The 26,500-nt window shown below is 37.7% G+C and overlaps 1 protein-coding gene, 1 non-coding gene and 1 pseudogene across 2 annotated transcripts; 2 read left to right on the forward strand and 1 right to left on the reverse strand.

Annotated features, from left to right (window-relative positions):
* Window positions 1–7,106: 7,106 nt before the first annotated feature.
* Window positions 7,107–9,560, forward strand: LOC110764147 (dynamin-related protein 4C pseudogene; annotated as a pseudogene).
* Window positions 9,561–12,892: 3,332 nt separating this feature from the next.
* On the reverse strand, window positions 12,893–13,007 carry LOC148296349 (small nucleolar RNA Z278). The gene has a single exon (XR_015834236.1). It is a non-coding gene; the product is annotated as a small nucleolar RNA Z278 (small nucleolar RNA).
* A 10,927-nt stretch (window positions 13,008–23,934) lies between these two features.
* LOC110764141 (transposon Ty3-G Gag-Pol polyprotein) lies at window positions 23,935–25,602 on the forward strand. Its single transcript, XM_088248494.1, has one exon. The coding sequence runs from the start codon at window positions 23,935–23,937 to the stop codon at window positions 25,600–25,602; it is 1,668 nt and encodes a 555-aa protein (XP_088104620.1).
* The last annotated feature ends 898 nt before the right edge of the window (window positions 25,603–26,500 follow it).

A 26,500-nucleotide genomic window follows, 5' to 3' on the forward strand; every position in this document is an offset into this window, starting at 1 on the left:
ACACCAGGTAGCATTAGGATGATGGGAAGGGAGCTCAATGCATGAGGAGGAATTAATCGACAGGGACTGAGAGATCTCAAATTCTGCAGTGAACCGGGATGCAAGATCTAGAACGCGCATGGGAGAGGGAGAGGATCCACAATACACTTCTTGGCACCTTGCATCCAAATTTCTCAACAACATCAATTGATAAAGGAAAGACACCATGTTTTGTGGGAAAGGTCAGTAAAAGGCCCCTTTATGAAGCAAGTAATCCACTCATCCAAAGTGGCAAAAGAACCCAGATTTGGCGAAGAGCCCAAGGGACTGAAAAACCAAACTCTGCTAGTCCAAGGGCACAGTAAAAGCAAGTGCTCAACAGTTTCTGGCTGTTTGTCGTAGATTCTGCAGGTGGGGGTAGGGGCCAACTTTCTCTTGAATAGATTCCATTATGTAGGAAGAGAGTTAGTGATTACTCTCTAGAGGAAATTGTTAACCTTATGAGTTACCCTGTTGCCCCATATAGCCCTCCACACATCCTTATGCACTACATGAGAACTGCTCGGGCGCGAAACAAAGGAGGTAGAATCGGAGCAAGAAAGCCAAAAATATCGAGATTTTACGATAAACATCCCATCATTCATTTTTGCATTATTCTTTCTTCTTTTGGGCGGCTGCTACATCAAGATGACCTCCATGGTTTGCAATATTTTATTCCTTTCTTTTCATTTGCTGGCTCTGCTCATCACGTGTATGCCTATCTTTCATTTCTCATTGCTTTTCAGTCTTTGTTGCTGTACAGATTTCCGTAGGCTTCCATTTGGTCTTCAACGTGCGGCTGTTACACATGTAATTCAAGGTGCCATTAATTTAATTAATTCACAACACGTCCAGCACCTTCATTTCTCTTGCTACAGCCATCGGCACATAGAAGTGTAGAAATAGTTCATTTTCAGCGTTTTTAATTCACTAGAGCCCAACACTCGCAAATGTGCAAATATAAGCCAATAATTCCAAAATATAATAAATTACATGCTAACAAATAAAGTTTTAGGGAGAAAAATAGTGAGAAATAAGAGTCTATCAATGAACATTCTTTGATGAGCATTTCTACGAACATAAGCAAAAGTTTGATGAATGTCTTACTTAGTATCTTTGTGTAGGATTTCCCCACAGACTTGATCAAACTCAAGGTCAAGACCTGCAAGAAAAAGGTGAATGACGCGTGTTTACACTCAGAATAAACAGCCAATAAGAGCAAGACACGTGGAGGAAACTGGGCTTGGTCAGAGGCGCCCTCGGCACTCTACCTACCGATCTCTCCATTAGGGCAACGCCCTCTCCTGGGACACGTGGCACGCTCCCAAGCAACGTCCACAATCCCACATCGAAATTATCAACAAAATGCACACCTCCCAAGGCCTATAAAAGGAGGCCAACTATCCCAAAATAGAGGTAATCAGAACTAACGGCATACAAGCCTATTGATCTGTCAGTTAAACTTTCTATTCCCGAACTTACTTAAGCATCGGAGAGCCTTCGGCCGGTACCACACCGGTGCCCTAGGTCTTACCGTGCGTTTGCTCATATTGCAGATCACGCAGACTACCGAGGCATCAAGGATACCGAAGGCATAAAATTACTAAGTTGACCCTCAAAGTCAGAGAACCACTTTTTCGCGTCAACAACGCGAAGATGATCAAGTTCTGTCTGGCACTCAGTAAGGTCGGCAGCGCAGTGTATGCGGATGGGACTCCGATGATCAATTTCTTGAAAGATGCCATGCAACTGGCTGTAGTATTTATGAACTGGTGCACCATTCGGTTTGATAGTTAACGCCCGTTTGTTCAGGTGAAAAAGATAAGATTCATCGCCACCATCATAGTAGGTGTGATATCCTGTTCCTAAATTAATATTTAATTCTTAAATTATTCAAGTAAAAGACAATTTTACCCCGAAAGTATTTTAATGGGTTTTAAATTGACTTTTTGTTCTGGAAAGAATTTGGAGATTTGAGTAACACCATTGCATAGAGTGCGTCGATACGAGTTTGTAGACACGTAGTGGGCTCAAATCAGAGTTTTAACGAGGAAGTTATGGTCAACGAAAATGCAGTGGCATAATCATAAATTTTTCAAAGTTGGGTTTTAAAATCAAACCAGATCTCTCTCTCTCTCTCTCTCTCTCTCTCTCTCTCTCTCTCTCTCTCTCTCTCTCTCTCTCTCTCTCCGTTTTGATTCTGAAATTTCAGACGGCGATTGCGATCAAGTTCAGTCTAGCGCTCAGTAAACGCCTGTTTGTTCAGGTAAAAAAGATCAGATTCATCGCCACCATTGTAGTAGGTCTTCTTGATGGCAACTTAGATATCTTTGGTGGTACTTAACCGGATGAAACGACTCATTAAGTCGGGAGATATGGAGTCGATTAACCACCCGTTGACCCGAAAATTCTCAGTACACCATTTGTTGTAGGTGGGAGAGAGCTTAGGGGATTTTAAAGTGTCACCCGAGATCATAAGGCATAGCTAGTCTCAGTCAGGGTGACACAAGTAGGGAGTGGGGAGTTGTCATTCTAAATGGTGACGATTTAAGGGGTGGAGGTGGAAGATCCTTCTGTGCGCGGAAGCGATACGTCACCCATTACAGTGGAACGATATGAGATTTAGATAAGGGTATGTGTTTAGGGATTTTGATAAGAGAATTTGATTTGAGAGTTAAGGGATTTGATTTAGGGTTTGTGTTTGAATTTGAGGATATGATTTGAGGGCTTAGAGGCGACATAGGATCAGCCACTCTAATACCATGCTAAAATATGAATATGATTTGAATACTTCAGGTTAATTGTATTCTTCTCCGTAAGGAGGAATACATAGGAGTTTGCAAGGGTGATTTACAAGGAAATAGATACAGTAATTAATTAGGAAAATATCTCCTAATTATATAAGGATTGTCAACTATATGAAATAAAGGAAATAATTCTCCTTGATTTGTTAAATTAACTCACGTCACCAAATAATTCATCACGAAACATGATGGATCAAACAAGAGCTTGAATAAGAGGCTCAACTTAAGATAATATGGGCATTTGCAAACAAGAGCGTGAATAAGAGGGCTCAACATAAGATAATGTGGGCACTTGCAGCTGGCCATTTTGTGTTGTATTATGAAGTGACCTGGTTCATATACAGTATATGATGTCCAAAAGCATAAGAGTACTGTCTCAAGTCCTTTTGAAGGAGAAATTATAGAATAGTATGGTATCACCACGTCAGCTGGTGATACTTCCACTCATATATTGACACGTGTCTTTTTACCCTCCACTAATTAAATTATTTTCGAGCTAGACATTAGGTTTCAATTTTACCCTTTAGAACAAAATTAATACAAAAAAAGAAAGAAGACGTCGGCAACCAAGGTCTGCAAGTGCCTCTACCCCCTTGCTGCGGTCCCCTCCCCTTCTTTTCCTTCATATATATATATATATATATATATATATATCTCTCTCTCTCTCTCTCTCTCTCTCTCTCTCTCAGAATCACTATATTTACTTTATTTAGTTGGCTTTTATCATCACATTCCATGGGGTCCAAAACCTTATCTCTGCGAATCAAAAATTTCTTGGGGCCTTTTAGGTTAAGTTTGCTTTGCACATCTTTCTGAATGCATTTATCTTATCATCTCTTGTCAAGGCCATGTGGGATTGAGATCAAACTTGGATAAAGAGAACTCGGATCTGGAGGTTTTGAGGGAGATGAAGGCAACCTAGATGAGGAGATTGAAGGATTGGGGAAAGGAATACAAACAGGGAGGGAGGGTGCTACAGAGAGGGACTGTGAACTGGACGGAGGTGGGAGGGACGAAGTGGCGGAGGGGGCTGCGAACTGGACAAAAGGTGGGAGGCTGTGGCACAGTTTTTTTTCTCTTTTAATTTTTATGAAGGGTAAAACTGGAATCCAATGTTTACCTAAAAAAGCATTATAAATTTTCTTTTAAAAAATACACGTGGCAAATTCTAAATGGAAGTATCACCAGCTGACGTGGTGATACCGTATCATTCTATAATTTCTTCTTTTGAAGTCCAAATGATTCCTGTATTAAAATAAATGATTTCAAGGTTAGAGCATCTACAATAGTTAGGATCAATGCAATTTTATTGCATAAAATTGAATTAAAACAGTAAAATCTCACTTGCAATGGTGTGATTTAGTTCATTACAATAGATGCAATTGCAATAGAGGGCGCTATGTGATGAACCCTCTATTGTAATTGCAATATACGGTTTCAGCTTCTCTCCATTTGGTAAAGTACTTAACCAATAGAAATTTGGTTTGAACTGGTTTCGGTCTGGTTTCCAGTTTTTTGGGTTTTGGACTGGATTATTATTATTTTTTCAAATTATTATTTTTTATTTACAAATTCCAACTAAAATTTTATTTTTTGGGCTTGAAAATTTACAAATGATCAAATTTCATGCAAAGAGAGATATTGGGCCTAGAAAAGAGTGATGTTTTGAAGTTGAGTTTTGGGAAATATTAGTTATAGGATTATTTTTTTCAAATTATTTGTTTTTTTTATACAAATTCCGACTAAAATTTTATTTTTTGGGCTTGAAAATTTACAAATGATCAAATTTCATGCAAAGAGAGATATTGGGCCTAGAAAAGAGTGATGTTTTGAAGTCGAGTTTTGGGAAATATTAGTTATAGGATTAAAAAGGTAGTATTGGATTTAAATAATTTTGTAAATAAAATAAAAATATACACAACCGGTCTGGTCCGGTTTGGTAAGGTGTGAAACTGAAACCAAAGCCAGTTTGAACTGGTCCGGTCTAGTTCTGTGTCAGTTTGTTGACTTTTTTAGTCAACCGATTATTTTTTTTTGGATTTTTTCCATTCGGACCGGCTAGGTGTTCCGGTTTTTCAATCTCGATGCCCACCCCTAGATATAACTATTGATATGAAGCTATTGAACTGTGCCATTGCAAGTAAAACTGTAGTTCAATTTAATAGATGTCAAAATAGTTTAATAAATTAAACTATTGCGTTGAACTATTGAACAACCATTGTGGATGCTTAGGAGCTTGGGAATGTGTTTCAAATTGCATTCCCATGTTTGGTAAGTGCACTCTTGGGAATGCAATTATGGACTCATAAATAAGGACTTCCCATGTTGGGGCGAAGTTCACGTGCCCTCGGCTCACATTGTAAACTTTTTCCCCCCACTTGGGAAAGCATTTAATACAATTTCTTTGGAGTAACTTACCCATGTTATTATTTTTAAATACCACTTTTTACACCCTTAAAAAAACTCTTCATATATTAACCTTTAATAATTAAAAAAATCAAGGGTATTGTTGGAAACTTAATAACTTTTCATTCCTAATACCCATGTCCTCATTTCCCACCGTTCCCAAACGTGAGAATGAACATCCTTCATTCCCATCTCGTAGGATTAGATATGGGAAATTTATTCCTAAGAAGTTCAATGACCAAACGGGCCCTAAGTTGATTGTGTCTTTTGGATTTTGCTTTTGTTTGCCTTCGGCTTATTCATACTTATTCACAAAATAATATCATTTTTTCACCATTAAACTTAGATGGGCGAGCCTAGCGCGATCTGTTTATTAAATGGGCTGACTCTAAACAGACTGGGCCTGCCCAACACGGCCCATTTGACACATCTAATTGAACACCTATAGAAACTCATGATCTACTTTTGCAACAATTTCTATTAATTTAATCACACACACATGACATAGCTTTCTTTTGAGAGACTTTTTTTGTTCGTTCTAAAACTCAAACCCTATTCGCAATTCCATTTCTTTTTCTCTCTCTTCCTTCCTTTCCTTTTCTCTGGTCACAATGCCTAGCTATTTCAAACAAAGATAGACGAGATAGACGATAGGGGCGCATTAGAGCTTTCAAAAAGTTTTGGAAGAACTATCGTAAAAACCAAACCGAAAGTTGAGCATGAACTGTTAACCTTTTCTTTTCCTTTTTTCTAATAAAACAAATCTGTGTGGGGTTGTGGTTCGAAGCTATGACGCTTTCCACTGACGAAGGGCTGACGTCTAGTCAAACAAATGCTGTTGTGGATAGGTGCCACAATTATTTTCTTACATAAAGGATGGGTGTTAGTATTGATTTTGTGATTGGCATTTTTTAGATACTAAGTAGTAGATGGAAAATTAGTTGTGATAGAAGAGCAATGGTGGTTATCTAAATTCCAAGATATGATCTGAATTACCATATCCTACAGAATCAATTACACAAAACAAATCAAATAGATCATAACACTACTAGAAAACGCTACAAGAAAACCATAGTATATGCACTGATTGGTGACGAATCTATTGTATTAGGTAATTTTACACATGGATCAATCAGATTAGCATGAGTATTTGAACCTAATCGCTCATAGCAAGTTATTATGGGCTCGTTTGGTAAATCATATTAGACTATGAATAAGAGTAAATAGTCCATGTCAGGTGTTTGATGTCAGCTTGTATTATTTAATTACCTGACTATTTTAAACAAATTGGACTTTTAATATTCTCCTTACCCGACTAATTAATACAACACACACACCTCGATTTAGATAATACACGCTTAATTATACAACTAAGGAAAAAGAACACACACGTTCGCATGAAAAATCCGAGGACATTATTTTCATCTTCTTCTCCTTAGGTTCTTCTCTGCTATCTTTTCCAAGATTATATGTTGATTGGCTCGCCTAATTCTCTCGAATTTTGTCTAACTCTATTTGTATTGGTTGTTTATTATTAATATCCTATCACCGTTGGTTTTTTTTTTTTTTTTAAAAAAATTGATACCATCAACACCTTCGTACGTGCATAACATGTATAATTACACCAATAATTCATGTGGAGAAATTCATTTGACAACAAAATTTTTTTATTTAAAACTCATTTGACAAATGAAGACTATATATTTCGTTTAGTGGAAAAATTATTGTACTGTCTACTTTTGGTTCTTTAAACAAAAAAAAATCAACTCAGTGCGCCGTACAACACTTTACCTTTTACTAAAGAACGCTTTTTTGTTTGGTTCTTTAAACAAAAAAAAAGAGACTGAATTTTATGTTTCTTGAAACGTATTTATCATGATGTCATGTTCATGTCCTTGTGTCTTGCTCCTTTTTCCCCCCTCTGTTTTTCTATGATTTACCAGTCTTTCTCTGTTAGGCAGAGGTGAGGTTTGCCTTTACCTACAACAAACTAGCTACCTTCGTTGGAGAGCAGAAGACTCCTCCTTCTTTGTCTTTTTTTGTCTTTCAATTATATCTGACTCTCAGAAAATGGGAGGAAAGAGAACTCAAACTGATTCAGGAAGCAGATCGTCAAGCTCATCCATTTTACAAGATGATCAAGAAGGCTTTTCACCAACCTCATCAAACGCACTGGTACTTGTCCAAAACGCACCAATTGTCTCCTCCTACAATGAGAGAATCCGCCCCATGCTTGATGCCATTGACAAGCTCCGCAACCTCATGGTTATGGAGGAAGGCATACAGCTGCCCACCATTGTTGTTGTGGGAGACCAGTCATCTGGCAAATCCAGTGTTCTTGAGTCCCTCGCCGGCATCAACCTTCCGCGTGGATGGGGAATCTGCACAAGGGTTCCTCTCATAATGAGGCTTCAGCACCACTCTGATCCTGAACCAGAGCTTTCACTGGAGTACAATGGCAGAGTTGAGCACACTGATGAGGACAATATTTCTGATGACATTGTGAATGCCACCAATCTGATTGCTGGGGATAGTAAGGGAATTTCAGACACCCCATTGACCTTGTTGGTAAAGAAGAATGGTGTGCCTGATTTGACCATGGTTGACCTCCCTGGAATCACTAGGGTTCCAGTTCGTGGCCAGCCTGAGAATATCTATGATCAAATCAAAGATATGATCAGGAAGTATATAAAGCCCGAAGAAAGCATCATTTTGAATGTGTTATCTGCTTCTGCTGATTTTAGCACATGTGAGTCAATTAGTTTGTCGCGGAGTGTGGATAAAATTGGTGAGAGGACTCTGGCTGTGGTTACAAAGGTTGATATGGCACCAGAGGGACTGCTGGAGAAGGTTACAGCTGATGATGTGCATATTGGTCTTGGCTATGTCTGCTTAAGGAACCGGATTCGAGATGAAACGTATGAGGAGGCGAGGACTATTGCAGATCGATTATTTGAAACTGATCCTTTTCTTTCGAAGATTGATAAGTCTATGGTTGGAATTCAGGTTTTGGCTGACAAGTTGGTCCAAATTCAAGCTGCTAGCATAGCTAGAAACTTGCCTGATATTGTAAAGAAGATCAATGACAAGCTGAATTCTTACCTTTCAGAGCTCAACAAAATGCCGAAAAAGCTGTCATCTGTTGCTGAGGCCATGACTGCTGTTATGCAGATCATTGGAACATCCAAAGAATCACTTAAGAAAATTCTTGTGAGGGGAGAATTTGATGAGTTCCCGGATGACAAACACATGCATTGCACGGCTAGGCTTGTTGAGATGCTCAATAAGTGCTCAGATCAGCTTCACGAGTGCAATGAGAGTGACCCCAAAAGTAATTTCTTAAAGGAGGAGATTGCGATTTTGGAGGAGGCAAAAGGTATAACCCTTCCCAATTTTGTTCCGCGCAATGCTTTTCTTTTAGTCTTGCAGGGTAAAGTTAAGGGGATTTCGAGCATACCTATTGGGTTTGTTGAGAAGGTTTGGAGTTATATTGAGGATGTGGTTTTGTCTGTGTTAATGAGAAATACAGAAAACTATTACCATGTTCAATTGTGTGCCAGAAGAGCAGGCCATAATCTTATTGAAAAGAAGAAAGAAAGGTCGATTAATTGGATGATGGAGATAGTGGAAATGGAGAAACTAACTGATTATACATGTAATCCAGAATATATATCCGAATGGCATAGGCTCATGACTGAACAAGAAACATTCATCAAAAAGGTCTTGCAGGATTATCAGATACTTGGACGCGACGCTAAGATAAACATAAATGTAGAGGGAATTGGGATGGTTGAAGTTGGAGGTCTAAGGAAGTACCCACAAGTCTTATTGTCTCAAGCTTTCGACTTGAAAATGCGGATGACTGCGTATTGGAATGTTGTGCTGAAAAGGTTGATTGATATCATGGCTTTGCATTTGCAGCTGAGTGTTTCAAACCTTGTGAACAAGGACATGGAGATTGAGATTATGAATGAACTACTGGAACCTAACCATGGTGGTGGGATTGAGAGGATGCTGGAGGAACCTCCATCAATTGCAGTGAAGCGCCAGAAGCTCATCAAGAGCATCAAAAAGCTAAAGGAGTCTAAAGAGGTTGTGTGTAAGATCATGGACGACAGGTTTACTCACGCTGATTACCTTGTGTGATAGATAACTAAGGAGTCCAGTTAAATTATGGTATGTTTCGTGTGAAAGAAGGCTTTTTGCCAATGATGTGTGGTTGATCTGTTTGCACTTAATTACGGATCTGCATTTTGTTTATCATGTACCTGGTTGGTTGATGTTCTTGTGTGGATGTTCTGTTTCTACTTAATTATAAGCACGTTCTGTTTTTGTCTTCTGGGTTGCTAAACCTTCCCAGGCTTGTTCCTGGAATAGGAGGAAATTTCTATCCTCTGTTACTTCCTAGATCTCTAATTCATGACCCTGAGGGTGATGGTAGAAACACCTTCCTTTGTCATTATCACAATTTGAACCTTTTGGGGGCTTTTCTCTTTGAGTTGGGACCCTCGTTTGTCTTCCATTTGGTCAATGGGAATCTATTGGCATTTGCTCTTGCCAAGCTCAATGGGAATAATTAATCACTTCCCCAATGGAGCTCTGGCCTTCTAGGCAATTGTTCTTTAGAATGTTTATAGGCCCTGTTTGATGGGCTGGATTGGATTAGATAGATTCAATTAAAATGAACATGGATCCTAACTATTGTTTGGTGGACTTAAAATATATCATGGATTGGATATGGGTATTGGACACCATTCCAGAATAAGAGCTGCTCCAGAACCCATCACTAGAGTGAAGACTTTTAGACCATCTCCAAAGGTAAAAGACTCAAACCCCAAATTTCACCTCCAGAAATACAACTTTTCATCCATACGTAGGATTCAAACAGTATTAAAACATTATGTATACACTTTACAAGTTTATGGAATGTTGATGTTCAAAGCATTGTGATACGATTTCTTAATATTGTAAACCCTTGTGTTTACAAGAATAACGACCACCTTTACTCCATGGCTAACTCTTTCCTCAGCCTTGTTATGGGGATCCTTTCTATTGTAAATCATAGTATCACAAGATTATGGATACACTTACAAGTTCATGGAATGTTGAGGTCTAAAAAATGGTAAGAAAGGTCCTTAATATTGTAAACCCTTGTGTTTACAAGAATGAGGACCACATTTACTTATGTAAGGTCCACCCTTACTTCTACAATTACCAAACATGGAGATAGTAATTGCATAAATGAAGTGCTTATTGGACTGCAATTGCATTTTATGTACAAAAGATGTTTTTCTATGATTGTACAATAGATCGATCTTAATCAATTTTTAACTCTAGTCCATTTGGTGATTAAAAATTTTTAGGTAAGTTTTTATTTGAACTCAATTATTTTATAAGTAAACTCAACCAAGTAGACATGTCAATGGATAGGATTTTGAATCGAATCCAATTGGAATTTGATGTAATTAATAGGAGATGGATTGGACTTCTCAATCTGATAATCTGATTACAATCCGATAATCCGATTATAAATGGATACGGATATGGATTATAATTGATCATATCTGATAATAATCCGATATGACTTAGTATGAAGTATAATTTAGTTTTTCTAGGCTTTATATTAATATTTTATATGTGTAAATGAGTAATTTTAGTTTTATATGCACTAATAATACAGTTAAATCTAATTTTTATGATAAAATATTAAAAATTGATATTAAAAAAAAAAGTAGATAAATACAATTAAAGAACGAGGCTACTAATGAAATTTTGATTTTTTGTACATCACAAAATAAATCAGATAATAATCTGATCCGATCTAAATTCGATGCGTAACGAATATGGATTGATAGGTGCAATCCGTTAGTACAAATATGATCTGAATCCGATAATATGATTATAAATGAATTTGGATATAGATCGAGGTATGTCCGATCTGAATCTGACCCATTTACAAGTCTACGACCAATGTTTCTTTTATCCCAAAAAAAAAAACAACAGTGTTTCTTTTATAAAAAAAAAAATTACAAATTCGTTCATTATAAAAATATTGTTTTAAAATTTTCAGTATTACATTAATAAAAAAAAACAGGAAAACCACAACACCATGGGACTGTGAACAGTTGTAGTGGTGTTCTATGAGTTTGTCTTTAGTTCTTTTAGTTTTTAAAAAAATTTTGGGTAATCAAAATAATTATTTTATACCCAAAAAATTTGTAGTTATTATTGTTTTTGGTTACAAGTTAACAAAAAAAAAAAAAACAATTTGGTTGATTGGATTTATAGCTCTGTTTTGTGGGTTGAACTGGACTGTTAGGATTGGGCTTAGAGTGTTGGATTGGGTTGGACTTTAATAAGTTCTTTGGTACATTAAGTTGGGCTAAACTAAACTGGACTAAAGTTCAGTTCGTTCTTTGGTACAAATATAGGCTGGACTGCATTGGACTTTAAAAAAACAATTATTTTAAAAATTATTTTAATGTTTATTAAATTATTTAATACTAGCCTCTCTGCATGCACTTCTGCCTTGTGAGAGGTTTTTTTTTTTTTTTTATAAAAAAATTTAAATTTATTTTACACTTGAAAAAGATAATGGATAGTTGTGTTCCATAAAAATATGATCTATTATCTTATTTTTCTTTTAATTTTAATTTTTTTAAATATGAAAACGTGTGAATTTACCATATTATCCTTATTTAATTAATAATTTTAATTCTCAATGTTTGAATTAACCAAGGATATTTTCTAGTTTTTTGAATGTTGAACCATTCTCTGCCGTTTGCTTTATATATATATAGATAAAAATAATTACATTTAATTAAAAAAAAAACATGTACACAAAATTAAAAATAAGAAATCACATGAAGATACCATAAAAATAGTCCAAAAATTCACAAAATTAATAATAACACAAAAATTCTTTTAAGTACGTTCAAATGATCAACAAATACTTATGTTATGTTGCTCTATTTGCCATCCACTCATTAAACATCTCAGTAGCCAAATTATCCCTCCATGCAGACCATTGGTCGAATGCGGCAATGGTATCAATAGTGCCATGATCGACATCTCTCTCCTAATTAAGTTGTGTAAAAGACAACAACCCGTTATTATTCGGCATTGTGTTTGTATTGGATAGAACGATGGACTCCTTAACATTGCCCAACGCATCTTAAGAAGTCCAAAACAACGTTCCACCACGTTTCTTACTGATGCATGTTTCATGTTAAAGTATTCTCGATAGTTCAAAAGTGCACACCCATCTCTCCATTCCGATAAGTGATATCTCGTTCCTCTGTATGGTGCAAAAAATCCCTCACAATTTGTGTAACCAGCATTCACAAGGTAATAATAATCTAAACAATAAATAGGAGCTAATTAAAAAATAAATTCAAATTTAGGATGATTTACACCCACACTATATGGTATCTACATTAATCTTACTAGTCGGAACCTTTAACCCAAGTGGCCTATATATCGCATCTCGAAGTACTCTAGAGTCTAATGCAGAACCCTCCCAACCCGGTAAGACAAATATGAACCTCATATCTCGCTTCCTCTACACCTCAAACACGTTGGATTGTAACATCTTTAGCACCTAATCTTATCATACAAACCAAACACACAAACACTGAATTCTGATGCAATAATTCAGATTAAAAACCTTAGTTAAATCCATTGATGTCATATGAAATGTAGCTTCACCGAGGGGTTCTCCCTGAAAACAGGGTCTCAGTTCCACTACACCTCAAACAAGCGGATGCAATCATCCTAGGTCAGAACAACAAAATATTCAAATCAAAATTGTAACAAGAAGATTTTCAAAACATAAAACAGCAGATCAAGCAACTGACACAAAAACTTTTCATAATTAAAAAATAAAAATATGACTTTAGAAAATTGCTTTTGAACCCAACTCACTCATAAGACTTGAAAAAATATTTTAAACTGATAGTAATAAGGACCAATACTTGAAACTGATGTTCATAATCTCCAATTAATCACCCCAAAAAATAGCTAACATGCAGTCTTTGCTGGCACATTCAAAATGCATAGTGCGAACCCAAAATTCAGACTTGTTGGTCCAACACTAAACCCTAGAAGATTTGTTCACAATATCCCATTCTTCTTCCAACAAACAAAAGAATTAACAAAACACAAAAACCCACCCCCATCATCATCATAACCCTTCTGCATATATCTTCCACCAAAACAGCAAACTCACACACTCCCCTAAAAACCCTAATCCTCCGAAACCCATTTCACAAAAACAAGAAAACTCCAAGTCCAAGCTCCCCCACCCCATCAGTCAAAGTTTCAAACCACACCCTAATAGCCAGTAATTAAAACACTCTGAAAATATATTAGGCCATGATAGTCTATGCCAACCCAACTAAATCTGGAATTTTGAAGAGAAAACATACATAATATCCAACTAATAGTATTAGATTACTAGATAGCCCTTTCACTGCTTGCTCAAGATCCAATACTTCTGGTATGAAATAGCTGATAGCCGCAACCATGGCCTTGAGAAAGAAGAACGTACAAATCACTACATCATTTTTGGGAAGAAAAAAGGGCAGGAAACCTTATACTAAATATATGCATAACAATCTGTCCACAAAGAGAGAGAGAGAGAGAGAGAGAGAGAGAGAGAGAGAGAGAGAGAGAACATTTGGGAACCAAAAAGATTAATATGAGATTCTGTTCCTGTGGTGGTGTGTGAATGGGAACCAAAAAGATTAATCTAAAAATATGTTTCCAATTATTTCAAAGCATTTTCACAGAGATGTTTTCCTGCTTTTAAATTCCCTAAGCAAATTAATGATCTTGACAAATTGAAAAAGGAAAAACACAAGAAATAATGGTAATTTAATAACAAGAAGGTGTTATATGTTAAATATTTCATGAAATGAAACCAATAGAACAACACCACCATGAATCACATTAGAGTAAGCCAATAAACTTAATAACAAATCAAGAACACTAACCTGGATTAGAAGAAAAAGACATGAAGGTCTGTAGGAGCCGTCTTCTATTCTTTGAAATACCAAATGCTAATATCTCAATAGGGCTGATAATATCTTAGTGTGTAATTGTAAGAATAGGACTAGCCCTTTTATATTGATAACAACACCCTAACTTTCCTATTATATTTTTGGGATTGCTAATCTTATGCCATAATTCATGGATTTCTTACAATATAAGAAAGCACATATAGCTTTATACATATTGGACTCCACATACGGTCCAAGCTATGTGAAATATATGTATTATAATTAATACTCAATTTTCTTCCAACATTCTCCCACTGAGTATAATTACAATACATATCATAGCTTATCAATCCAGTAGTAAAAGTGATCACTTAATCCTAAAGTAATAAGCTGAAGGGAATATTGTGGGAATGGTGTTGTGTAGAGATTTCTTAAAAACTCTACAACCAAACTTTGAGAGTATGAATCACCTAGCATGCCATACCTAATATGAAATCAAAGTAAGAGTGGAAGCATTAAATAAACTAGGGATTCATGCAAGTCTCATTTGGTCCCAATCTTTATAAGTCTATGAAAGTGTGCACTAAATACTCTCTAAATCCTATTTGAGAGAAAGATAAGATGTTCATACCCTTGGAGCGAATCTTGAAACCAAGAATGGTGTTCAAGTAGAGGGAGTGGTCCCTTTGTTGTTGGCTCTCTCTTTGATGTTGATTCTCCACCTTGTAGCTCTCCAAATAGGTACAAAAATATGCACCTCCCCAAAGCTCTTCACCAAGGATTGAATGGCATGAGAGAATGAGTAGACAACAAGTGAAGAGTGGTGCTAGCACCTTCACTTGATGTGATAGATTCAAGGGGTTAGGGAGAGAGAGTTTGACGTTTTCTGTCTTCCAATTTCACCAACTTGAAAAACCCTAGGATGATAGGATTCCATAGCTACACACTTATAGGTTCAAAAATGTCACAAGAGTGACAAAAATGCCCCCAAACCCTAGTGTAGCCATATCCCCTTTTTCTGTGTCATCTTTTGCTATCTTGGTCCAACACATTAATCCTATAATGTGTCACATATGTGCCTAAGTCCATATAGTCAAATCCCTTTTGAATTTCCAACTCATATGGGACCTTTAATTAAAGTTTCATAACTTTAATTGAATAATTAAATTAATCTAATCAATTTAATTACTCTAATGACTTAACTAATTTAATCACTCACTTGTCTAACGAGTGTTGGTCCCGGTCATCCTTAGATGACCATGTCAAGTGTCGGGTCAACCATTTGACTTTTGACTTTGACCTTTGACTTTCACATTGACTTTGACCAAGTCACAAAATCATTAATTCTCTTCATAATTTCCCAATCGATTCCTTTTTGGTGTGCAATCTTATAGGTTCTAATTAGCGAGGTAGTGGGTATGAATGATTCACTCTTAAACAAATGTGAATTGTATCCCTCCATACAATTCTCTTTATTGGTGAATGCTAATTATAATTAGTCATTACAGGGCTTCCACAAGCCATGAGTGACACCTAGCAGTATGTCATGTGCTACCCAAACTAAAAAGAATTCATTTAGAAAACCTAGTCAGTTTGTGATTAAAATGCAATTCGATCCTTCTCTAATTCAATACTCTATGTCATATTTTGGGGATATAGTAAACTTGTATCAAAATCCCTAATATGACATCTCTTGATTGTATGATTCAATTTGATGAAATTGCAAATGTTCTTGTTTCAATTTCCATCCTATACTTTGGCCAAAGATTCACGAATCATATCTTTAGAGTATTCTCTCTTCTTACTAAGAGCAGAGATTCATTGTTGTACATTCACCTGTCTCTGCGTACATGCTGGGAATCCTGAGGAACACCTTTAAGTCACAGAATTTTGATACGACCATATAGTGCTCTCAAAGAGAAACAACATATACACAAGACAACTGTGATGTCTCAGGTATAAGGATTAATTTGCATTATCACAACTTAGAATTCTTTGTTTGACACTTGTGAGTAAGACTTCCATACAAGAATTCTAGAGTTGATCGCGTTCAGTGGACTCCATCTTCTATAGAGCACCTACACATATGTCTCAGTGTCTCTACACAACTTGAGACTAGTCATCCTCCCAATTGAGTAGACATAATGTGTACCAGTCTTTGCGGGTCAACATTGTCCAATTGGTGATCCTATGACCATGACCATTTTAGGATACAATATTTATATGTATGGAAAGGTCTCATGCATCTAACTTCTTTGGACCACTTTCCATTTATATCTTAATCCATGGACTTGTTACTTTGTGTATGTTATGTATCTAAAGCAATGTTCTTGCCCCTTTACTATTATATATTATTTCCTTAGAATTATCAATTTTATATTGGCTTCTAAGGCATATATCTAACATAAGCTTCCTTCTCAAGCAAATGTCTATGTCAAATCATAGTGCATAACCTAAGGACACACAAGACAAGTTAATTTAGTCTTGGTTTCCAGAAATTGCATACACAAGACTTAACATCACAATGTTGCAGATATTATGACATAATGAGTGTGAACCATAAGGTTTTCAACTCCCACATATTAGTCCTATCAATAAGTTCTGAGAATTTCTAAATGCCTAAGGAAGTCAATATTCTCATAACAACAATAGTGTTTCAATCATCTTAGCCAGAGAGATTAAAACCAATAAGGCAGTATAAACAAAAGTTGTCTTCTATAAAGATTATGTTGGCTTCGCAAATCTCACGGCCTGGTGCTCCGGGCCGAGGGGATCTGCGTCAACAAAGGTCGTCCTTCTTTGGTGCGGTGAGCTTGTGTGCGGGCGTGCCAGCACGGTTTACCGTGCGTTTGAGGATGATGCGATTAGGTGAATAAATGAGTTGTGCGCCTGTTTGAGTCTGACTTCTAATCAGAGCGATTGTGGCCGAGAGAGGAACTGATCTCGGCCGTTCGGTTCATGGCCTAAGCTACAAGGCCGTTAATGGTGGTGTCGATGGTGGGTTTTTAGGTGGTGCTCCGGCGCATTGATGGGTAGCGACGGTCGTATGATATGTGGAATGAACGAGAGAGTAACAAAGATGGTGCTCCGGCGCCTTGAGAATCAAGGGTCGTATGATATATTGATGAATGGATTTTCCTACAAAATGTCACTACTCCTAGGAAAACAAGTAAATGTATTGAAAGTGCAGTACAAGAAGATAAATGACAGAAGGTAAATGACAGGAAAATATAATATGCTCAGTGGGAGGCTTGTGGTGGTGTTTTGAACCCTTTAAATGTAGTTGGAGCCCGGTATTTATAGGGAAGGTCCTGAGAAGACAATGGGGCTGAAAATCTGCATGGCGAGGTTGATCAGAGCTAGTGGGTAGTCGAGTCGACATTTGGGAATGTGAAGCATGGTGGTGTGACCTCCATAAATCCCGACCGCCGCCCTGACGGTGGGCTCTGCGTCTCGGACCTTGGAGGAGCATTTAATGCCCTAATTTGATGGTTGGTGACTTAATCTCACAAGTTGTGAGATTTTCGCACCTAATCCCAAATTGTACTCGCCATATCCTGACTTCAATCACTTCCTCTCTTCTTTTGCACATTAAATGTTCTTTCATGACGTGGGTCTTCTGCTGTAATCAGAGGCGTTACTTCATTAAATGATGCGTGGGACCTTGTCGCCACGTGGCGACGCCACTTGGCTTTCCTATCTTGGCCGTGTTTCTGAGGAGTCGCTCCCTTCGTCCTCGGCCAGTATCGTCGAGGCCGTGACGACTTTGCCTTACAAGCTCACCTTTGCTTTTAACGAAAGAAAGCGAACAACGACTTGCAACGTTCGGCCGTGGGTAGGCACTAGGGCCGAGGGGAAGCTCCTTCGGTCAGCTTCATCGGCCGACATTTATTAGGCACAAACAGATTCTTAATAGAAATCAAATACTGTATCAAAATCATTGTCAAAACAAAAATACAATGCAGTACTTTATTCATAAGTCCAAAAAAAACATGACAAAGTGCATAAAGTTTTGACTTACTCCCACAGATAAAGAGAATCAAAATTTTCATGAACTCCCATTTTTGCCACATGTATTTTGAACACTCTCACTGGTAATGGCTTCGTAAGAGGATCAACCACCATGGATTCAGTACCAATGTGTATTACATCGATCACCTATTCCTTGACCTTGTCTCTGACTAGCAAATATTTGATCTCCATCAATCGAGAAGATGGAGTTCTCTTGTTGTTTCTAGAGAAGAAAACAGTAGCTTTGTTGTCACAATATATCTTCAATGGCCTTGCAATAGAGTCCACAATCTTGAAATTTGTAATGAAATTCTTAATCCAAACAGCCTGTTTAAAGCATTTCCAGCAACTAGTTTTGTACTCGGGTTAGGAGGGGTTTTGGGCAAAAAACGGGCTCCATCAGCTAAGGCTGGCCCGAGGGCAGGTTCAGCCCTAGATCCAAAACGAGGGGGGCTGACGTCAGCAACAAAAAAATCTTTAAAAAAATCGAAAAAAATACAAAAAAATTCAGATGTTTTACAAATAAATACTTAGTGCCCGTTTGGCATTGCTTATTTGTGGTGATAAGTGATTTTTTTTAAAATTTGTGAAGCCCAGCCCGTTTGGTAAACTATGACAAAATCACTTATTGTTAAAAATTGATGTGAGAGAAAGCTATAAGGGAAAGCAGCTAATGAGGTGCTTTCATTTTCTGATTATGCAGGAATCAGTTTCGAAGAGGTGCTGGGTTTAATGATTATGCTGCAATTTTTTTTTTCCTAATTATGCGGGAATCAATACCAACAACACTTTTAATAAAAAGTTTACCAAACGCCAAACTGCTTTCTCTCACAGTTGATTTCTCTGACAGCAAATCTGACAGCGATTATTTTCACAGCACAGCAATGCCAAACTGGCCCTTAGTCATATTTTTCACTTCCCACACCAAAAATCTTTTAAAAAAATATTGTCCAAATTAATTGTTTAGGTAAACAAATATGTGAAAAAAACAAAAAACTAAATAGTGTTTGCCCTAAACTAGGGCAACTGATGGAAACCAACATTGTTTTTTCCAAGGGCAGCCACTATTCACGTGAATAGTGGCTGCCCTAGCCCCCCCTCCCCCCCGCCATGGCAAGGGGGGGCTAGAGCTGACACTATTCACGTGAATAGTGGCTGCCCTTGCCATATTAAGCTATGTGTGTTTCCAGCAGTCAAACCCTTGCCATGGCAAGGGGGGGGCTAGGGCTGACACTATTCACATGAATAGTGGCTGCCCTTGCCATATTAAGCTATGTGTGTTTCCAGCAGTCAAACCCTTGCCATGGCAACTACTATTCATTTTTTTGTTTTTTTCACAACTTTTTTTACTTAAACAATTATTTTGGATAATATTTTCGGGTAAGATTTTTGGGTTCCTACATGTCAATACTATTCATATCGGATAAGATTTTCGGTTTCAAATTTAAGATAAATTTCAAAAATCAAATTTCAGATAAATTTCAAATTTCAAATTTAAGATACATTTCAAAACTTGAATAATAGTAGAAAGAAGAATAAAATGTACGAGGATTTGGTGTTAAAAGTGAAGAGTATTGGTTGGTATTTATAGAAAAAAAAATTCATTATTTTTTTAAAAAAATTTTGATTTTTTTTCATTTTTTTACTGCACAAAAATTGGCTGCCGTTGGATTTGAGGAAAAATTCTGATCAGACAGCCCAGAACGCGACACATGGCAGAGTAGTACTGTAGCAATGCACTGTAGCACTGACGTCGTCATCATGATGTCAGCTCGCCCTCGTTTTGGACCTGGGGCTGGACTTGCCCTCAAGCCAGCCCAGTTCGCTGGGTCCCACCTCCTGCCCGGGCTGCATTTTGCAGCTGGAAACATGTTTTTGGCCCAAACCCCCCCCAGCCTGACCTGCTGGAACTGCTCTTAGTGGCCTCAAAACAGCCTTTGAACTCTGCTTCCATAGTTGATGTAGCTACAACAGTTTGTTTGGCACTTATCCATGAAACAACACCACCAGCAAGAACAAAAACATAACCTGCTGTAGATTTTTTGTCATCCGTGCAACCAGCCAAATCCGAATCTGTATAGGCTACTATCTCAAGCTTCTCCACTTTGCTATAAATCAGCATATGTGACTTAGTCCCTTGCAAATACCTCAACACCTTCTTGGCAGCCACCCAGTGAGGTTCTCCAGGATTTGCTTGAAATCTTCCAAGCACACTCACAACAAAGGCTAAATCAAGTCTTGTGCATACTTGTGCATACATTATGCTTCCAACTAATGAAGCATAAGGTCTGAGTTTCATTTGCTCATTCACTAATTCATTTGTAGGAGATTGACTTTTATTCAACTTGTCACCCTTTCCTATAGGAAGTTGTACTTTTGAGCATTTCTCTGTTTTAAATCGTTTAAGTACCTTTTCAATATAGGTTTTCTGAGACAGCCCCAAAAGACATCTTGATCTGTCTCTCAAAATTTCTATACCTAAAACAAAACGAGCTTCTCCCATATCTTTCACGTCAAAAAATTTAGAAAGCATTTCCTTGGTACTTTTAAGCGACTGAAAATCTGAGCTTGCAAGAAAAATATCATCTACATAAAGTACAAGGAAAATGAATTTGGAACCACTCACTTTTAAGTAGATGCACTCATCAAACTTGTTTTTTGCAAAGCCGAAAGCAGTGATGACTTTATCGAATTTGAGGTACCATTACCTTGATGCTTGCTTTAAACCATAGATTGACTTATTTAATCTGCAAATCATGCTTTCCATCCCCCTTTCAACAAATCTTGGAGGCTACTGCATAAAAATTTCCTCATGTAAATCACCATTGAGGAAAGCAGTCCTCACATCCATCTGGTAGAGCTCTAAGTTGAAGTGTGCTGTGAGGGCCATAATTATTCTAAAGGAATCCTTGGAGGAAACTGGAGAAAAAGTCTCTGTGTACTCAAAACGTTCTCTTTGTGTGAAACCTTTTGCCTATAGTAGTCTAGCTTTCAGCCTCTCAAATTGCCCCTTAGAATCTCTCTTGGTTTTGTAAACCCATTTGCATCCAATGGGTTTAGCATTTGAACTTGGTTGCACACGTGTCCAAACATGGTTTTTGTCCATGGATTTTAACTCTTCCTTCATAGCTTCATTCCACAAAACTGCTTGTTCACTTCCCATAGCCTGAGCATAAGTAAGGGAATCTTCATCAAGTTCAATTCCAGAATCTGACTCTTGCAAATAGACAACATAGTCTTCAGGTATAGCAGGCTTGCGTGACCTTTGGGATCTTCTCACAGGTTCTGGTTCATTAAGTCGAATGACATGATCAACCTGTTCTTCCTTTCTTGGTGTTGTGTCAACTCTTGTTTTTGGCTGATTCATCATGGTGTCTACACTAGAATAAAAAATATGTGGAAATAGCTGCTGATTAGGCATCAAATCAGCCTCATTTCGTACATTACCAATCTATGGACGTATTGAAACACTTGTAGAATCTTGAAATTGAAGTGGTATTTGTAGATCAGGCATCAAATCAGTCTCAACCTTTTCTGACTCCTTAAATTTCATCTCAATTGCTTTGAGGAAATTCTTAGCCTTATCACAAACTGGAATCCCCCTTCTCACAGCCGAGGTCAAAGCCTTCCTCATGACATTTAATGCCATCCTATTTGATTTTTCCCATTTCTCATGCTTGGTCCTCTACGTTGTTGTGCTCGCTTCAGTAAGTGTAGTAGGTTCATCTTCTCGAATAGCAAGATCATAGTCCATGAGCCCCAACAATATCTCAATGTCTTGTTTCTAGCTTTAGTAGTTGCTTCTAGTCAATGTCTCAATGCTTGAGAAATTCATGAAAGTCATTCCTAGAGCTGGATTATCAAAAAGAGCAACAAATTGGATTTTTAATTACTTACAAATCACAGTAGGTTGAGTACATTAGTTTATGTTGTAACTTGAAAATGCATAGGCTCAATTAGTTTCAGGTTTGGCCAAGACACAGCCATATACATTAAATTGCATAGCCAAAACATTAAATATTTGCAATGATATATTAACAACGCCTTTAGGCAAGAAGAAATATAAGACACAAGTATCACATTAATTGCAGCACACTAATTCATATTTGGATCAAGCAGTAATAACACCTTTAGACAACTCATCATAACTCATGAATTACTTTTCTGGTTTGTTCAGAAAAATCTCTTGTAGAATAAGTGTAAACCATCCAATTTGTTAAGGACATTCCAATTCATTCTCACAAGGATTCCACCAGATAACCAAGTCCTTTTTTTTTTTGGACATGATTCTTTATTGTTTTCTAATATAGAAAACTGAATATAAGACTAATTGAATTTATCAAAATATCCAATTTGTGCATTCTGATATCATCTTGAAGCTAGTGTTTTAACTAGCGAACAAAATGAACTTTATTGCCAAAATTTTGATAGGAATTAGGAGTTGGAGGCAAAACTGTAAAACATTTTTGGTTATTCAGTTAGCCACGTGTCAAGTTTTAGTTGGGAATTTGTTACAATTACTGTTGTATCCTCTAGGGTGGCTTTATTACCAATTGGAGGAGCCATTGTACGACATGTTGAGAAATATATAGAAAACATTCTTTGGGTTCTCTCTGTTCTTGGTTAATATTCTAAGGTTGAAAGATAGAGTCCTATCATTGGTATCAGGCCATTGATCCTCTAAGCTGTTCCTTTAGTGTATGACCCGTGCTCGTGTTCGTACTCATTCGTTAACAATGGACGCTCGTGATGCTGCGCTTGAAGCCTCTAATTCCAAGAACCAACTCATTTTGGAATCGATTCAGCGTCATCTTGAGGATAAGTTCGCATCCATCGACAAACGCCTCGATTCAATTGACTCTCGTCGTGAGGGTTCTGATCAGCCATTCCCGCCTCCATCTGATGACGACGATGGTGACGGCTTTCGGCGGCGAGGAGAGAGGGATCATCGAGAGAGGGAAAGGGGTTTTCCTTCTGAGAATCGTATGCCCTTTGTTAAGATGGATTTTCCCAGATTCAACGATGGGGATGATCCAATTGAATGGATTTACAAGGCGGAGCAGTATTTTGATTATTTTTCGGTGCCGTCCGACAAAAAGGTCAAAATGGTTTCTTTCCATCTGGATCGTGAGGCCTTGCAATGGTATCAATGGGAGGAATGTGCTTCTTCTTTCTCCAAATGGGAAGATTTTACCAAGGCATTTTGCAAAGAATTTGGCTCTCATGGGTTTGAGGATTTTGCAGAGTCGCTCTTTAAGCTTCGTCAAACAGGTCCTTTGAAGGATTATATCGCTGAATTCAGACGCTTGGCAACTCGAATTCGTGATCTTAGTCCAACTTTTCGATTGAGTTGTTTCATTGGAGGATTACGAGAAGAACTCAAGCATGATGTCAAGTTGCTTCGTCCTGCTACAGTTCATGAGGCCATGAATTTTGCTCATGAAGTGGATGCTAAGCTCCAAAGGTTGAGGTTTGCACATTCTTCTGGAATTTCTAAGTCAAGATTGCCTCTTTTACCAATACAAAATGATTTAGTTCCTGCTAAAACTGAAATTGCTCCTAGGAAGGATATGCCTATCAAGAAATTAACCCCTGAGGAAATCTAATATAAAAGGCAGAATAATCTTTGTTTTTATTTTGATGAAAAATTTGTGAGGGGTCATAAGTGTGCAAGGAAGCAAATCTTGTTGTTGGATATGGGTTATAATAGTTCTGAGGAGGAGGAAATAGTTCATGAATTACACCAACTTGAACAAGTAGCTGAGGTGAATGCTTGTTGTATCACAGCTTGTGCTTTGTATGGTACTCCTGCCCCTACTGCTATTAAGACTATGAAACTCACTGCGGTAATAAAGAATTGTCCTGTTGTGGTATTGTTAGACTCTGGAAGCTCTCATAATTTCATCCATATTGGCATGGTTAAGAAGTTGGGTTGGAAGTTAGATCAGTCTCATATTTGTGATGTCATGATAGCTGATGGTGGACAAGTTCAATGTAAGGGTTGTTGTGCTGCTATTCCTTTAACCATAGGGAATTATGTGTATACTTCCGATATGTTTGCTTTGCCATTGGGAGGCTGTGACATTGTGTTAGGGGTTCAATGGTTGCGAACTCTTGGTCCAATCTTGTGGGACTTTGAGAAATTAACTATGAAATTTTGGTATGGGGAGGAGCAGATTTGTTTGTCCAGTTCCAAGCCTCAGCCTCCACAGCCTATTTCTTGTCATCAGATGGACAAGTTGTTGCATTCAGGATGTTATGGACTGATTCTCTGTGCTGTGGAATGTGAAAATATGACCGCACCTGCAGATGATTTATCTTCACCACAACAGCATGAATTGCACGCCTTGTTGGATTCTTTTTCTGCAGTTTTTGGCACACCAACAACTCTACCTCCTGTGAGAGACCATGATCATCGGATACCATTGGTTGATGGTTGTAAACCACCAAGCATTAGACCATATGCTTATGGACAACTTCAAAAGTCAGAAATTGAAAAATGTGTCAAAGAGCTGATGGATTCTGGTTTTATAAGGAACTGTCATAGTCCTTTTTCTTCTCCTGTTTTGTTGGTCAAGAAGAAGGATAGCACATGGAGAATGTGCATGGATTACAGACAATTAAATGAGTTAACTATAAAGGACAAATATCCAATTCCACTTATTGATGATCTGTTGGATGAATTGCATGGGGCTAAGTATTTTTCCAAATTGGACTTGAGGAGCGGCTATCATCATATTAGAGTTCATCCAGAGGATATTGAAAAGACAGCTTTTCGGACTCATGAGGGACATTATGAATTCCTTGTTATGCCCTTTGGATTGACAAATGCTCCAGCCACATTTCAAGGTTTGATGAATGAGATTTTCCGAAATTGTTTAAGGAGGTTTGTCTTGGTATTTTTTGATGATATTCTAGTTTACAGTACTTCATGGTCAGATCATTTGAGGCATTTACATACTGTTTTGGAAATTCTGAAGCATCATCAACTTTTTGTCAAGATGTCCAAGTGTGCCTTTGGACTTTCTACTATTGAGTATTTGGGCCACATCGTCTCTAGGCAAGGAGTTGCAGCTGATCCTTCCAAATTAAAGGCCGTTGCAGAGTGGCCTGTCCCTACTTTTGTGAAGAGTTTGAGAGGTTTTTTGGGTCTCACAGGCTATTATCGGAAATTTATTCCTCACTATGGTAGGGAAAGTTTCCCTTTGACTCAGTTAACCAAGAAGGATGGCTTTGTTTGGTCTCTAGAGGCTACTACTGCTTTCACAAACTCAAGGAACTCATGTTGTCTCCCATGGTTCTTGCCTTGTCAGATTTTACAAAACCTTTTATCATTGAGAGTGATGCTTCTGGTTATGGTATAGGAGCTGTGTTACAACAGGAGGGAAGGCCTATTGCTTTTACCAGCAAGACTCTTGGTCCTAGAAACTAGGCCCTTTCTACTTACGAGAGGGAAATGATGGCAATTGTTCATGCCATTAAGAAGTGGCATCATTACTTGCAAGGAAGACACTTTATCATTAAGACTGATCACCATAGTCTTAAATACTTTCTCAACCATAAGGCTCACACTCCTTTTCAGCAAAAATGGGTCACTAAGCTTTTGGGCTATGATTATGAGATACAATATAGACAAGGGAGTGATAATAAAGCAGCTGATGCTTTGTCTAGATTTCCTATCAGTCACAGTTCTTCTACTGACACAGTCCAAGTCTTTGCCATAGACACTGTGGCCACTGGAAATGATGTTGCTAAGCAGAATATTGAAAATTTGGCAATTACATATCCTTATCACAGTTGGATGGATGATTTACGAAGGTACAATGAGGGTGATCCTTGGATTATCAGTAAAAAGCAACAACTTCTAGCTGTTGCTAGTCCTACACAATTATCTCCTTCACATTCTCTTTCAACAGCAAATCATTTACTCAAATTTCACATTGATAATGGTCTCCTCAAATATAACTCCAGAATAGTCCTCAGTCCTGATTCAATTTGGAAGGCCAAAGTTTTTGATGCTCATCACTCAGTTCCTACAGCTGGTCATGCTGGTTTCTTAAAGACTTATCAAAGATTATCTCGGAGTTTTTATTGGCCGAGTATGAAACATGATGTGCAGCGAATGGTGGCTAAATGTCACACCTGCCAGCAACACAAGTATGAAACTGTGTCTCTTGCTGGATTATTGCAACCCCTGCCTATACCAAATCAGGTGTGGACTGACATCTCAATGGATTTTATTGTTGGGTTGCCCCCTTGCCA

This window comes from Prunus avium, chromosome 2, assembly GCF_965620075.1.
Source record: "Prunus avium chromosome 2, drPruAviu1.hap1.1, whole genome shotgun sequence".
Lineage (NCBI taxonomy): Eukaryota > Viridiplantae > Streptophyta > Magnoliopsida > Rosales > Rosaceae > Prunus > Prunus avium.